At 36.5% G+C, this 16,213-nt stretch overlaps 1 protein-coding gene across 3 annotated transcripts in view; it reads right to left on the minus strand.

The window, feature by feature from the left end:
* The window catches only part of HEATR5B (HEAT repeat containing 5B), a 56,760-nt gene that overhangs the window by 10,849 nt on the left and 29,698 nt on the right, over positions 1 to 16,213 (minus strand). For all 3 annotated transcript variants that reach the window (XM_082756419.1, XM_082756421.1, XM_082756420.1), the window contains exons 24-32: positions 15,123 to 15,374; positions 12,984 to 13,165; positions 10,733 to 10,801; positions 8,330 to 8,509; positions 6,784 to 7,021; positions 5,864 to 6,124; positions 5,454 to 5,581; positions 5,124 to 5,268; positions 1,699 to 1,968 (exon numbers count right to left, since the gene is read on the minus strand). In XM_082756419.1, the coding sequence (XP_082612545.1) occupies positions 1,699 to 1,968; positions 5,124 to 5,268; positions 5,454 to 5,581; positions 5,864 to 6,124; positions 6,784 to 7,021; positions 8,330 to 8,509; positions 10,733 to 10,801; positions 12,984 to 13,165; positions 15,123 to 15,374 (1,725 nt within the window). The remainder of the gene's footprint in view (positions 1 to 1,698; positions 1,969 to 5,123; positions 5,269 to 5,453; positions 5,582 to 5,863; positions 6,125 to 6,783; positions 7,022 to 8,329; positions 8,510 to 10,732; positions 10,802 to 12,983; positions 13,166 to 15,122; positions 15,375 to 16,213) is intronic.

A 16,213-nucleotide genomic window follows, 5' to 3' on the forward strand; every position in this document is an offset into this window, starting at 1 on the left:
AGGAAGCTGGTGGTGTTACGAGCCTCAGAAGCAGCATGAGGAAGTCCATTTGAGCAACTTACACTCTGGACAAAAGCTGTAGTCATGTGGTTACTCTACAAAGGAGACAAAAATGATCCTCCTCCTACAGCATTACTTTTCTGAAGAAATTAACAGCTACCTGTAAGTTTTATGCAGCCAGTCCTGCCTTGTGCAAGTTAGGCGAACTCAAGAAGTACTGGTCAAATAACACAAAACCTGACTTTAGATGAACGGGAACTTCAACAGAACAGGCTTTAATACTGCATGTAGACTCCAAGCACCCTTAGGATTGAAAGAAGGGTAGCACTGAAAGAATGGAAGTATTGGGTTTAGGTGCCCAATATCAATATACAACTCATTTTAGATAGTTAAGTCTCTTTCCATACCTAATTCTTAATCTTTTCTCTGCCTCATCTTTCCACATCTGTGGAAACACAAATACTTCTGAAATCCAGTGAGGAGAAATAAATTTAGCAGAACAATTACAACCAGAAAGGACTGCTGGAGGTAAAACACCCTTTTCAAAGCAGTTCCTCTAGGTCAAATTGCCCAGAAAAGAAGAAATGAAATGAAACCTCTCAGACAGCAACAAATTCTTTGTTCACAGTTTCCATTAATTCCAAAGTTCCAATTAACACAAACGTTTGCTCACATACCATCTCTTCTCCCTGCAGCCATCAGCTGCATACATCAATAGTTTTGTAGCTACTTTCATAGGTCACTGCCAAACGCTGGCAGTCATGCCTTCACTCCATTCAAACAGAAGCAGTATGATTACTCTTCTTGCCCAAAAAATAAGGAGAAAGGAAAAAGAGCCAAAAATCAAATACAATATAGTTCAGGGCTCCAGATCACCTCAGAATTTGCCTTTTTTTTTTTTTAAATATTAAGAATTTTTGGGCATGAATTGTCTATTTGAAGACAGCCCATGTTGTTTCCTGAGCATGATTTTGTCCAAATACGTTATTTACCGTTCATTTAATTTAGCTAAAGGATCAACCTCTAAAATGTCTTGTCTACATCAGCACATAAAACTTCCTAGAAATCCAAGATAAGCTCCTAAATAACTTTTTTCTCCAAAAAAACAAATATTGAAGAGCAGGGCTTCCAACATATTTGTATCCTTTTCTGCTGAACTACATTCAGTGCAATTACTGTAGTTTAGACATATACTTTGTGACAGCCTTCCTGAGCAGAAGAAAGCTCCATTTAGTTTAGAGTTGCATTTGGGATGACTGACAGCCACTGGCTGCAAAATAAAGTGTACCATAGCTGAATTGTGCTAGTTTTTCCTCAATAGCGCTCTTTATCATACAGCTGCTTCTCAAGACCTTAATTCTCCCTGAGATGCCGATCTTCTATTATAACATGATTAAAATTGGTCACCAGGCTTCAAAATCATGAGAGGTAAAAAAGGAAGGGAAAAAAGCAATAGAATCACAATGAGCTCATTTCCTCAGCAAACTTAGAGCAAGCATCCAAACTTCAAATCATTTTCTAATGTTGGCTCACTGGAAAAGCCTGAGTTCTTACATTATTCTAGAACCTAAAAATCATTTTCAATAGATGACCCTAAAGTACCCTGTAAATATACATTTACGGGGTTTTTGTAGTATCACATGTCCACTACACATTCCCCTACAGTAACCACACGTAGGTGTTTTGTCAATACTTTACCTGCTGGAGAACAGAGAGAAGGCAGGTCTGACAGTATAGTAACAGTGGCAGCCACAAGACGAGCACTCTCCTCAGAGAGGTGGGATTTGGCAGCAATGTGACTCGGAGAATCTGACACTTTTGAACTTAGATGGGGCATGTGCCGTACTAGGATAAACATGAGCAGTTCCATGGCTGCAAATACTAGAGATTTTCCAGGCACAAGTCCACCACTCTCACCTCCCTCTCCTAAAACAAGAGGATTTTCTTTTTCTTCAATATCATCTTCATCTGAAAAAAGGAAGAAGACAGTTAAAATAAATAAATACGAATCTCATGCCAAAGATTACATGAAACACTAAAAGTTAAAAATCAATAGGAAAAAGTTGCTTCACAGTAAAATACTACAAATATGGCTCATGTCAAACTAAATGCTCTAGTTAGAAGGATTTCAAGGGATTTAAGATGTGTTAGAATTATTGTGATTGCAGCAATACTTTATAAAAATCCATCCAGAACTAGAAAAAAATGTAGTAATACACAAAATAAAAATTTGACTTTTTTTTCCTTCTAAATCAAATGACAAAATTAATGGCTCTGACTGCCAAATAAATGATCATTACAAATTATTTTTAATTTAATGGCTATAAATTAAGTGTCCAACATTGACAAATCTTTTTTCAGCTTAAGCTGAATAAAGAAGAGGACAGAAAAGCACCGTAAGATACTGTGTCTAACTTGATGATTTCGGTGCATTCAGTTTGGAGAGTCTCTCTTTTGAATGGCAGCTCAGCCAGCTGCAATCTTTGCTTCTCCCATTACACAGCAACAGAGATTCAGCAAGTCAGAGGTGGCCTGAACTACTCCATGAATTTAAATGATTGCTAGTGTTATCACATGCAGTGATCTGAAAAATGAAACTTACTTGGCCTATGGTGAACAATTCCATTAATTCACATAAAGGAGCAGAGCTCACATTTTTAGCTGTGTTGCATTCTCAGGTTTGAGCAAAATCTTCTATTTTCACTTGTAAAATGAGTAAAAGCTAACATTTTTTTTTCCGAACAGTACGGTGTGCCAGAACAAGATAGTAGTTTTCCTCAGTAAAATAACTACACTTGGTATTTTACTTCGCTTCTTTCAAGTGAAATGAAACATGGCAGAACTAACCTAAATAGATATGATCAAATATTTGCCATGTTGCCACCAATTTAACCAGCAAAGATGGGAAACAGTACATCCAATACGAGATTTTTAAATAAATGGTAAAGGGATGCTTGAACAGCTCTGTAAAAAGAAGAGGTTACTAGAAGAATGTCAGAAAGCAGCTTTTGGACAGATGCTAATATCCTTAAATGAAGGGTATTCTTAAAGTAGAAGCAAACTAACAATTTGCTGACAAAAAGCCAAGGCAAAACATTAGAAACTGAAATACAACACCAGAAATGGGGATTAAAGAATAAAGAAATAATTTTACTGGTGCTCTATAAAGAGAAAGTAGAGGAATAGGACTTAAGTATGCCAGCTGAACGTGAAATCTCATAAAAGTTTCAGCTGAAAGGGACCTCCATAAGTTATCTGGGTCCAATCTCCTGCTCAAAACAATGCCAACTGGAAAGCTAGAACAGGTTGCTCAGGGTCTTGCCTGATCAAGTTTTGAATACCTCCAGACATGGAGATACCACATCATCTCTAGGCACCCATCCCCGTGGCTTCACCACTCCCATGGTGTCAATTTTTTTTCCTTATATCCCATTTGGATTTCTGTTGTTGCTGCAACTTGTGTCCGTTGCCTCTTGCCCTCTCATTATATGCCTTTCAAAACCATCTACCTTGTTCTTCTCTCTAAATCTCCTTTAAGAAGGGAAGAATGTTATTCAAACCCATATTAACCCTCTCTTCTGCAGAATAAACATCTTCACATCATTCAACATCTCGTGTCATACGTCATCTCCATAAGAAGCTTAGTGGACCTCCACTGGTTACTTTCAGTTTATCAATATCTCTCTTACTCAGGATGGAGAAGGGGCTAAGAAAATTATCACCGCTCCAGATGCAGCTTCACAAGCTCAAGTTGAAAGGAAAACTCATTTCCCTTGATTTAATGATCTTGCTCTTCTAATGCAGCCCAGTAACAGAGTATTCAGCACTGTGTGGGGACACCAACTGATTCACCTATCCAGTCCACAAGGTTTCTTCCAGTTGGTTTAAAATGGCTTCATCCACCCCCTCTTCTTGGTTAAGCAGTCTGTGACCAACAAGAAGAGCATCCTTGAATGGTATATCACCCTTCAATTCCTCTTAGCAGTACCAGTTCTGACCTGTCAAAGAGGCATGGCTAGCCTTAGATGCCTACTCCAGCACCCTGTTCTTTTCTTCTTGCCAGTCCTACAGCATTCACCAACCAGATGTCTAGAGAAAAGAGAAAGCTTTTTGTTGCTGGAAATTATAACCTTGCAGCTTCCACCATCATGGGAGTCCCATACTCCAGGACCCTATTCCAGCATAGCCTTTGGCTTTCCTTCCACACATGACATGGGGTTGGGCTCCTGCCCCAGCAGAATCTCTGTGTTGAATATGCTGTTCTCCCATTTGGTTTTCCTGACGCTGCACAGTCTGCTCATCTTCCCATCCATTTCCTTCACATCCCATAGGTGAGACCAACATTACCACTAGCCCTTGCTACACAGACAAGCACCCGGAGGACAGTCACATCAAGAGTTTCAACTGGATTTCAAGGCAGGTCACCAGATCTCTCATATGCCAGAAATGACTGTTCCTCAATCGTCAGACTGTCTTGCTGTGTGTCACTGCCATCATTATGCTGACTAGCAGTCTTGTACAGTCTTGAGAACCACTTCTGGGCTGCACAAGCATGTCTTTCAATGCTGATTGCCTTGCTCCTGTTTGCACACACCATTCTCAGAGCCCTTGGTTGGTGACACACCTTATGTGACATCCACTTCCTGGCAAGATCTGGTTAACAGGTTGGTTTCACACTGGTTCCAGTAGCAGGTCACTCAACTCATGAATGACAGTTCTGCCAGGGACACTCCATGGCACCCCACAATGCAGGCTGAACCACTAAGCTTCAGAAAAAAAGTTCATTGAAACGCTAAAATGTAGTCAATAAGGAAACATTAATGAAACTGATCAAGGTGTTCCTAAGAGCTTAGGTGTGGCATGTTGGGTATAATTTTCATCACTCGTGTTCAAGAAAACAAGACATGAAAGACTGATTTCAATGCTTGGAGGAAGAAAAACTACATCTTACAACAGTTAAGAAAACAGCAGGTAAGATTATGACCATATCTGCAATATCTGTGGAATACACAGCATTTTCTTCCTCAGTGTAACCATACTCTAATGCATTGAGTTGTTTTTCCAACATGAGAACCCGTTCCTTATTTATACTGCAAAACAAGCCATGTTTTCAAAAATCTTACTTAGGGTGTTCCTTTTTTCTTGCAAATAATCTTGAGCTGCTCTTACTATCTGCTGGACAACTCCTGTAACCAATAGCTGGACTGAAGGAGGATCCCAGGTCAGGAGGAGTCGGTGAAGGACACTTAAGAGTTCAACACCAAGGAGCTACAGTAAAACAAAATATGCATTAAAAAAATAAATTAGGGCTTACCAGTTCCCAATTGCTACATCACTTGGTTACAACAAGCAAATACTTCTCCCACACAAGAATAATTACAGGTTTTGTAATAGTCACGAATGAAAGATCATGACCTAGGAAAGCTAACTGTCATAACATGCTCATACAGTACCTGATCCTCTGCAATATGGATCCTGGCACAAGGGGAATCCAATAAAGTATGAAGTGCTTGTAAACAAGATGTGACATGTTCAACAGGCTCTTCAGGTCTTGGGGAACAGAGGAACTGTATACTAACACCTGAAAAGACCAATTATTAAAAAAGAATGTTCACTTCTTCAATTACATAAACTACATTCACAATTACTCTATTAAAATCACAATAATCACACAAATACTCTACCAAAGCTATGAAGAACACAGCAGCAGAGAGACAGGAGTAGACACAGAGAGAGAGACAGAAATTTCAAAATGCTATTGTCCAGACAAGTGATGCCTTTTAAACTTCTTAGATTTCAAGCAAAGTATCTTTTCTTATTTCCATAATGTGCTGGTACTGAGCTTTAGATTCTCAACTCTTACCCAAAATTAAGTGCATTCGATCTTTGTTCAACTCTGGTAAAGATTTAGTAGTAGGTGGAGTTCCAGGTGTCTGGTTTAACATAATAGATGTAGCACGTTTCTGTGAGTTAGGCATTGCTGCAGCAGTCTCTTCAACCGATTCTGAAGCATTAAATCCTGTGCTGTTCAACCAAAGCGCCACTGCATGTAGTATAGGAGCCCAAGAGTTTCGATAATGCAGTCTAGCTGTATCAATTGTTTCTGGAGTGTAAAATGCTCCTCCTGTTAAAGTAACAAAGCAAAGGTCAATTCTGAAATTCTCTGCAAATAACAGACAAGAAGCATATACTCTGAATTTCTTAGTTATTTACTTTGGATATGTTTGATCATGCATATATATTCAGATGCAATCCTTGTTAGTGACAGTGCATCCCAATTCTCCTTGTGAAGAAGCAACGTTAGTACCTCTCATAAAAAAGTGCAATGGCTATGACAGAATAGTAAGCAGAGGCAAAAGAGGCAGGCAAAGGCATCAGGTCTTGCAGCATTTTTCATACAGAACATTCATTCTTAACTCAATGAAATATTATAAGACAATATCCACAACATTCTCAAGAACGGACTATGTTTCCTTACAGTAGACATCTTTTTTGCACTTGATATCAAAGTATTAGAGGTGTAGAAGTATTATTACTTCTACAAAGACAAGGCGTCAATCATCTCTGTGAGTCAGATAAAAAATATTTTCATTGCAGATTGAAGGAAAAAAGCACGCAAGCTTTCAACATTGCTGTTACACAAAAGCAGAAATTTATTACTTGCATTATTTTAAGAGATGAAAAACATGCCTGCCGAACAATTTAAAGAAGAATTTGAAAATCTCCACTAGCAGTTTTATCCCGTTCTTCAAAACAACAGGAAAATGAAATTTCTATATTTACCATCTGGTGGAAGCTGAGTAGCAAATTCAGCAGGTAAAGTTAAAAGCGCGTAATCTTTCAGTGCAGCTAACCAGAGCCGGCTAAGTGCAGGCAACTCGGGTTGTACAAGTGTTATCAAACTGTCTGGTGGCAGCTCGTCTACAGTACCAAAATCATCCTCATCCTCCTCTGTGCTCTTTGAAACACATTTTGGTTTGGTCTCTGCTTCTTTCTTTATTTTCATAGCAACAATGTACACCTAGAAGAAAAACAGATTTGAAAAAAGAAGCCACCTTTCCCATGTAAAAGATTCCATACACAGATGAGTCACAGTTCAGCCCCTGTGGGCCACAAATACTATTATATTTGTTGCTGCTGTTATGAAGTCCATGAAAGTTACCTGGAAAACGACTTGGAAAAAGATTTGCAATATAATTATATTTAAAAAATATAAAGAGAGAGATTTTTGCCTTTATTTCTACTAGTACATAACATTTAGGGACATAAGTAATATTTTCTGACGACAACACAATTTTCTCCTAAAAAAGGAGAACATGTCAGCATAACACAAACATAATGATTTAAATAATTGATTTCATTAAAACAGGGCATTCTCTTTGCCCTACATTAAAAACTACTAGATAAATTAGAATAAATTGTCATTTTCTGGAAGCAGATTAGGTATCAGAAAAATACATATTTTTACTGTAGTACATGAATACAAGAGAGTTTATATGATTGTCTTTGAGAGATGCTATGAGAACACAAAAGGATTTTCAAACAAATACAGGAAGAAGCATCAGAAAAATACAGTAAAAATATGCATTTTTTAATTAGAAAAAAAAAAAAGAAATAACCGTCCTCATAAAACAGATGCTCCACATCGAAGCTGAAAATAACAGTATGGGGTGATTAACATGATTTCATGGCTGAACTGTTGATACTTTACTTTGTAATTTCAAAAAAAAATAAAGAAGTCATTAAAGTACTACATTAGAAGAAACCCAAATTATTTTTATATAATTAGATATAAGGCTCTATAGCATTCAAGTAACATTTCAGGAAGCAAGGCAATATAAGTATTGCTGACTGTCATTTGTAGATTAACATTTCAAGTATTCCAACCATTCCCCAGCAACACCTACGTTAAGCCTCTAATTTATAATGAACTGAAATAAATTCCTAGTTAATTAGATGCAATATTTTACCAAAATACATTCTCATTATTTATTAATTTACTTTTAAAATAAGAGCAATATGATGGAACCAAAATGAAAATCTGATAGGGTATGAGAGCATACTTTGATACAAAGAAATTCAGTTAAAACAGCAAAAGACCTATCAAGCAACGCTACAAATATGAAGAGACGAAATTGCAGAAAAAGGAATGGAAAAAGATACAGAGATGAAAAAATACCAAGACTGGAACTGTGGCAGGTAAGGAAGATACAGGTACAAGGTAAGGCAGCAGATACAACGCTTACTGGCTGACCAGACAGTAGGATGCGATGCTACTACTGAGGTGAAGTCTTTTCAAACTTTTAAAGATTTAATAGCAAATGCTTACCTCAGCCCACGCTTTCAGAACTGCAAGTTTTTCCATAGTTGTGGCACTCTCCCGGTAAAGCTGGCTAGAAGATCCCTTTCCTGCTTGCACTTTATCCAGGGAAGAGACAAGAAGATTGTGAACTCGGCGGAGATCATTCAGGTCACTAACAACCCCACTTCCTATCCATGCGCTACATACCTAAATAACAAAGTTGAGAATTGTCCTATGTTAGCAAGGTAAATCAACAACCTTATAAATGAAAAAAAAAATCTATAACTAATAATAATAATGATAATAACAACTAAATAAATCAGCAAATCTCTTCCTGTTGAACATCTAAAAATGTGATATTTTCCTTCTTTTCCTCTCACCACCTGTGGTAACAGAATTGCTCAGTTGAATTGTTAAAAAGGCTGAAAGGCTGTATTGTATTAAAATGAAACTCAGTATTCATGGGAAATGCTTAACATAGTTTGTAATCCTCTGTAAATAGGTTTTTATCCTTTTCCAACTGTCTGGTCAAATCATTCAAGCAATGGGTCTTCAGATTTATTGTAAAAAAAAAAAAAAAAAGAAAAAAACATTGTACAGCAATTCATAAAGAAAAATCCATTAAAAATGCAAAAATTCAGTTTTTAAAAACTTATAACTAAAATTACATATTAAGGCTCCATCCTAGCTTTCAGCTTTCAAGGTCATTAACAACTTCAAGAAAATTCCTAGGAGCGAGTAATAATAAAATCTTTAAACTGGGCTTTGGTATTGGAAGAACAGTGCCTCGTTCTAGAAAAGTCAATACCAGACATGTGAGTGTCTCCCCACTTTTGTTTTTATTTCTCTTTTCTTATTATTATTTTTTTTAATTGAACAGACTTAAAACAGGTAATTAGATCTTAATTATCATACAGATCATCCGTTCCTGTCTAGTTCATTGGCATTCATCCTCTGAAACATAGCCATGCCCAGATATAATAATTCTGTTGCAGGTGCAGCTGCTTTTATAACAAAAAAAAAAAAAGGACAAATTCTTTCTTTATACAAGAGCTGTTTTGATTCTGGTGGTGATTCTACAAAAATGTGGAAAAGAAAGAAAAAAAACAAAAAACAAAAACAGCAAAAAAGAGTTCACAAGCTCTTTTTTAATGGCAGTCTTGTCCTATCTCCAATTTATTTGATTTGCTTTGAAAGAACCAGTTGCTTGAAAGCCTTTGTGGAAACGCTTGGAACTATGGACATACTTAAACACAAAGCAGTCCTGAATATATGCAGAACAGAGCTGCTGAAAGTCTGTCACAAATCTGTAATTCATTCACAGCAGGACTAGAAGCAGCTTCACTCCTGCTGCTGGGCAAGTCAACAGCTACTTCAGTAATAACATAGAACTATAATATGAACAAGCTCACTCAGTACAGCTCATCTCTAGCTATATCATTCCAGAGAGAGTGTTAAATATCCAAATTTAATCACCAACCCATTTGATCCTTTAAGTACACACATCAATTAGAAACTGACTGAATTAAGGAAGATTTTGACAAGTTAAGGACTCTTACATGTTCTTGCATCTAGCTTTAAATGAACAAAACCTTTCCACAAGGTAAGATGAACATGTTCATTCCTATGTATAAGTATCAAGATATGCCACATTTGATCCATGCTTAATTGCCAGCAAAACTGGTAGGAGTATAAAACAACAACTAAAATAACAGTGCTGCAGGACCAAGCATAAATCTCACATACATAGAATTATTGCATGAAAGCCATTGTTTGCACAGCTAATTAAACTGCTGCTTTAAACTACAGTAGTTTAGCTGCTGCAAACCACACAACACACACAATTACAGCTCTACTGCTGACAACCATTTTAAATCACAGTAGCACAAGATCATAGGCAAGAAAAATACAAACACAGACAAAATCTCTCTTTGAATTTTTGCTGAGAGGTTGTTACTATAATAAGAATGCTCAGAGCTTCTGAAATCTAAAACAGTCAATCTGAATAAAAGTTTAGTGTTTAAAGGTAAATCATCATCAGTCAATATGTTTGATCAGACAGAAAGGCATCTGAATGAATACATTATCATTGGTCTCATTAAGCAAGGGGCTTTTTCTTTTTTTCTAGTGTTTTGTGTTTCTTTTATTTGTTTTTATTTATGTATTTATTTATTTAGTAATTAGTAACAAATGCAGAGCTGACACGGAGACACAACTAGTTTCAGAAAGACTAAATATTTTCTGATGTAGCTCCCAAAAAGACTTCTGCATTCCTGCAACAACTTCACTGCTTAGGTTTATGAATTTTTCCAGCTATTTACTACTATTTCTCTTCTGCATCCCTCTTCCAAAGAGCAGAAAACTCATACCCATCTTCTGTTTAAATGTATTAAATGTATTCAGTTTAGCTTATACAATCTTTTCCGGTACCTGGCAGGCCTTCGCAGTTATATCAGACGGTGTATCTTGGGAAAATGCTGGCCTCAGAGCAGCTCCAACCTGTTCACAAGAGGAAAAAAAATCCAGTTAAAAACAGTAACAACATAACATTCTTCATCTAACCTTGTTTAAAATTCAGGCACATACACTAAACAAGCAAGGCAAGATTGCCAAAGACCCCAAGCTTATCCTTGTTATCTAGCAAACATTTGCAATAGTATTCTTTAAATTACAATGAAGAAACATTTTCCCTTGCTTAAGCATTGTCTTTTTAAGCCCCTACTATCTTTGTCAAATATGTAGCATTATCTTTTTTCTGTTAATGAGTATCCTTTTACATATGAAATCACTGTAAGTGCAATTTATGTTAAGACTCCAGAACACAAACTTTTTAAGGTCCAACAGAATAATAAAATGAAATCAAGCATTTATTACTGGCTTGTATTACGTTTTCAAGATGACAAATAGAACAACTGCCTTGTTTTTCGTCTAAGACAGTGTTTTTCTGAAACAAAATGGACCAAGTCAAAGAGACAGAAGCAATGGTTACAGCAACAAAGAAGGAAGGAGAAAAAGACAAGAAAAAAAAAGAATGCCTTTTGTTAAAAACTATTTGTGAAGATCCTGAAAACATAGCAGCAGAATCAGAGGAAGACAGATGAGATAACTTGAGTTGGGAAAAAGGCAGGGACCGGTGGCAGAGAAGAGAAAGTTAGTGGGCACAGAACATACAGGACAGCAAAACCTGACAAGATTAGATGAAATATGTGCAATCCTATGAGTGATTCCAGAGCTATTCCAGAGCTAGTCAAGTCACTCCAATAGGCAGGGAGAAATGGCCCTTATCACAACTACTCTTCATCTTCTCTTTTAATATATTTGCAATATGTAACAGAATTGGAGAGCCCATATTGCCCTCCTTATATTAAGTGTCCCTTCTCATCATCGATGTTTCTGTGTAAGAACTGAAAGAAGTATTTTGTCACTTCTGTGCAGATTCTTCTATGGACCAGTGCACTGTACCAGACTCTTAAGTTAGAAGGCAGTCTGGAAACCACATGTATTCAAAGATTTTACAGACTGATCAACATGTATCAGAAAAAGCTAACTGTATGTTCCAAGGAAGACAAGACTTGTAGACTAAATATACCTAATTCTGGCTCTGTAAAATAAAAAGTAAACATAAATGTTCCTGTAAGGCTGAAGGAACAGTCAACTTCAAGCACTGTTGTTTCCAAAGCAACAGAAAGTCAATCACATTGTGAATATTGCTAGCAAAAAAAACACTACAGTGCAGTGAAAGCAGTTATTTAAAGAGAAAAAAAAGACAAGTTCCATAATACGATATTCTTTGTACACAATAGAGCCCCATTAATATCCTCACCTGCTTGTAAGAATAGTAAAGTGACCAAGAGGAAAATAAATAAAATTCAAATGTGTTAAAATATCTTCTTTCATTGTAAATTGATGCTTCAACGTTTTATAAATTTCTCTCATACTTATTAGTGTGGGAAAGATCCCCCTGTTGCTCCCAAGTAGGGAACCTGACCAAGTGAAAACTTGATCTTGAAAGCATTTATCCTATGATAAATGTAAACACTGAAGTCAGTGGAACAAATCACATATGCGATCGTCAGCAAGGCTGAGATCTATTGAATTAAACAAGAACTAGCAAAACTGACTAGAAACGCAAACCAGTAAGAAGGTAAACAAAGAAAAAACCCTCCCCTCCTACTACACCAGCCTTAAGCTGTACTCATTATTGCAATCAAGCCTCAGGTGAAAGATTAATTTTATGTGGCTTATATATTTCTAATAAACCTTCAACTGTCTATCTCCTATTCCTATACTTTTGTCATTTTTGTTTAAACAGAAATGTACTTATTACTTCCCAAAAAAACAGATTTACTAAGTTCAACCTGGAATTGAATCAGTGTTACTTTCAGATTCTTAATTCTACAAATGAAATGTCACTCTTGGCAAAAAAAAAAATAAGTCTGATTTGTAATATTTCGCTTTCAGAAATCAATAGCTACTGATTTTTTAATTTTGTCAGCTAATAAATTGGAATAAATAGGAAGAGATACACAAATTTTAAGAGGTAAATAAAGCAGTCTCTTCAGTACATTTTCAAACAAAAAATCTCTTCACTGGTCTTTTGAAGTTACAAAATGTTCTCAGAGCTAATACTCGCATATTGGCATAAATATACAGTTTCATGAAGTTATAAAGGAGGTCTCACATTAGCCTGGTATTGCTCCAGTATCACATGGCCTGGAAACTCTGGCTCAGGAACTGATGCAAATTTCTTGATAATGTCTTCAAGGGCTTGAAGACCCGCCATTCGTAACTGGTTGCTGTGATCAGTTGCAGCCATGAACGCCATTCGAATAAGGTCAGAGAGATGGAGTACTAAGAAGTCATCTTAAAACAGAACAGAACAAAAAGACCATTTTATTAACTTAAAACATAGCTGAGGTGACAGATACTTGAAACATTTTTCTCACTGACGTACAAATTCATTCTTAAGACGACCTTAAAAATTAAGCACAAATTTGAAAAAAAAGTAGAATATGAGATATAAAAAAAACCAACGTATTGAATATTTCAAATGTATCTGAGAACCATAAAAGAGATTAGAACATCATTTAGTAAAGCTAACTTCTGCAATATCCCCCCCCGCCCAATATTTACAGAAAATCTTTCAGGCAATTCCTGAGTCCTATGCTTATAGTGACCCCTGCTGATAAAAGAAAACCTAGTCATGTTTAAACACCTAAAAACTAAGCCCTTCTATTTCTGCTCCCAAAAGCAACACCCAAGGCCCCAAGTCAGCATCAGACAATACACAGAAAAGAATACATAACTCAGTAAAGTTCTCAAATGATTCTTCTCTTTTTTTATTCATTTTATTTCTTTCCTTACTCTAAATTTGAGATTACCAGATGGTATAAAACCAATTTGAAAATATATTTTTTAAAACCATACTATCCAGGGTGATAAAAAAAAAATCAGGAAGACGAAAGCTCTAAATGCTTTCACAACTCAATGTAGAAAAAAATACATATTTTTAGCTGAAGTTTTCCAAGGCATGTCAGTAAAGACTGAAAATTGTTTTAAAAAAAAGTACCAAGTGGTAAAGACTGTCATTATTTGTTCAGACCATCACAGATATATTAGTAAATTTTAAATATTTTGGAAGTTGAATTTGAGGATAGAGATATTTAAATTTTTCTTTTTATAAGGATACCAAACACATCAAGTTCACTGTTAATAATTTTGGAGATGTTAATTCTTATGATTGTTTTATGCAATCCTTTTCAGGATCCTTTAAAAAAAACAAAAGCAGCTATATTACGATTTGCCTCTACAATGCAATATTGTTTCAAAAATAGACTTTCCCAAAGCTCTTCCCTTTCACTCTTCAAACAGCGACCCCAGTCTCTAAAAAAAAATCAGAAACAAGATTCTCTCAAAACCAATGCATAGTGCTGGAACCAGAATGCATCAAAGCAACAAAAGCAACTACCTAATAAATATCCATTTGGAACAGATGCCCTTAGCAACATAGGTGCTAAAATCCACAAGCCCTACTTATTCAAGGATGCTTATATATATGATACTCTGTCTACATGCACACAAACACTGTGCCACATGGGTGAAAGCAATCACTATGCACCAGAACCACTACACACGGATGACTGAAAGACAGAAACCTCCCACTACCAGTTTGAAATACATTTTTCACAAAACAACTATGTCATCTCTGACCTCTCAATTACGATCCTCCAAGTCATAAAAGTATCTTCAAATCCTGAGCTTTAATATTCATCACTTTCATGGATACCAAAAGAATGAGCTTTACAAAGCAGCTGGGTCCATGTTCTTCCCACATCTCTCACCCTGCAGCCAGTACTACAGCAATGTTACCTGAACTCCTCTCTTCTTTTTTAATTCTTTCCTAGCATCCCTTTGCTGTGGAGATGCTAATATAACCTCTGAATTCTAGTTCATTGCTGTCATTAGGTTAAACCCAGAGATACTATCCCCCGTATATAGTTAGCTAGAAGTTTACTGCTTCTATTTGAAACTGGTGAAAACTGTTCACATTTCCCCCCCCCCCTTTTTTTTTTTTTTTGTCTCCTCCTCCTCCAAGCACATCAATCAGATGTCAGAAGTTACATCCTCCAAACATCACTCTGTTCATGGTACGGTAACTATAATGGTTACAGTTTTTGTCTTTTCCTTAGTTTTTAACTGTTTGAATAAAAGGAAGTTCACTTTTTAGCTGCTTCTGTTTTTATCTTGGTCGTGTAATCTTTAGCTGTAAAGAGGTGTCAAAAATAAAAAGAGAAACAAACCAAACACATTCAATAATTACTTTTTGGGTTTTTAAGTCTGGCTGAACGAGCCAGCGCCAGGTCAAAGTGCGCCTTGTTGGCATTCTCACACAGCATGATCACTCGGCACAGACAGTCAGCTGCGAATACACGTGTTGCCCAGCGAGGTGCTACAGATGGCTTGGTTTTATCCTCTTCACCCAGAGTCGTAAACATGGTATCATCATCCATCTCATCCTTCTTCTCTGATTCCTCATCCTTTCCTCCTCCCAAGGGAGCTGCAGTGCTCATGTCTACAACAGAGAACAATTAAAATAAAAATCCTGCTGTGTCAAACTACAGAAGATGACTGACTAAGGACATGTCCAAGCCTTTCCTTAGGCTCAGATTCAAAACACAATAATTCTCCAGTTGATACTGCAACATTCAAAAAATGCAGAAAGGCATAGGAATATCAGTAAAGTTTTTCACCTCTAATTCCCATAGATACCAGTTATAGCTGAATCCTATATCTGAACTTCTCAGCTTTGAAAATTAACCTATTAAGCTGTCAGGGAACAGGGTAAGTGGACCACCGTGCTCCAATTCAAAGAAAAACCTCAACTTTTAACTATTCCACTCCTCTTTCAAGTAAAACCTAGAGTGAATATTAAACTGAAACAAATCTACAAAGTTCACACCACAGGCAAGATATACAGCCAAGTGGGCAATTGATAGCAATCAAGAGTGCTTAACATTCAGGAAATTTTCTGTAAGCATGGCTGTGAGACTTCATTTCAGACAATAAAATTGCTTCAGGGATCACATTAAAAATAAAAAAGGGACAAAAACTCATCAAACATGCTTATACACTTTGGCTATTCAGATGTGAGAACATAAAATCTCAATAACAAGGTCTAAATCAGCAAAATGCCAAAATACTGACAATTTTTTTTCTGCAGTAATTAGAGAATGAGAAGTTATTGCAAAAGTAGCCTTCTCCAACTAAAGCATGTTTCTTAGAAAGTCTGAATTTAGGCAGCTGAAGAGCCAAGTAATTCAATAGAGAGGCGCTATGGCAAATCAAACATGGATACAGCCAAATCACAACAGGAGTGTTTTCAGAAAGCATCCAGGAAAACATATGTGGCTG

Source organism: Aythya marila (genome assembly GCF_965140915.1).
Source record: "Aythya marila genome assembly, chromosome: 3".
In the NCBI taxonomy this organism is placed as follows: domain Eukaryota; kingdom Metazoa; phylum Chordata; class Aves; order Anseriformes; family Anatidae; genus Aythya; species Aythya marila.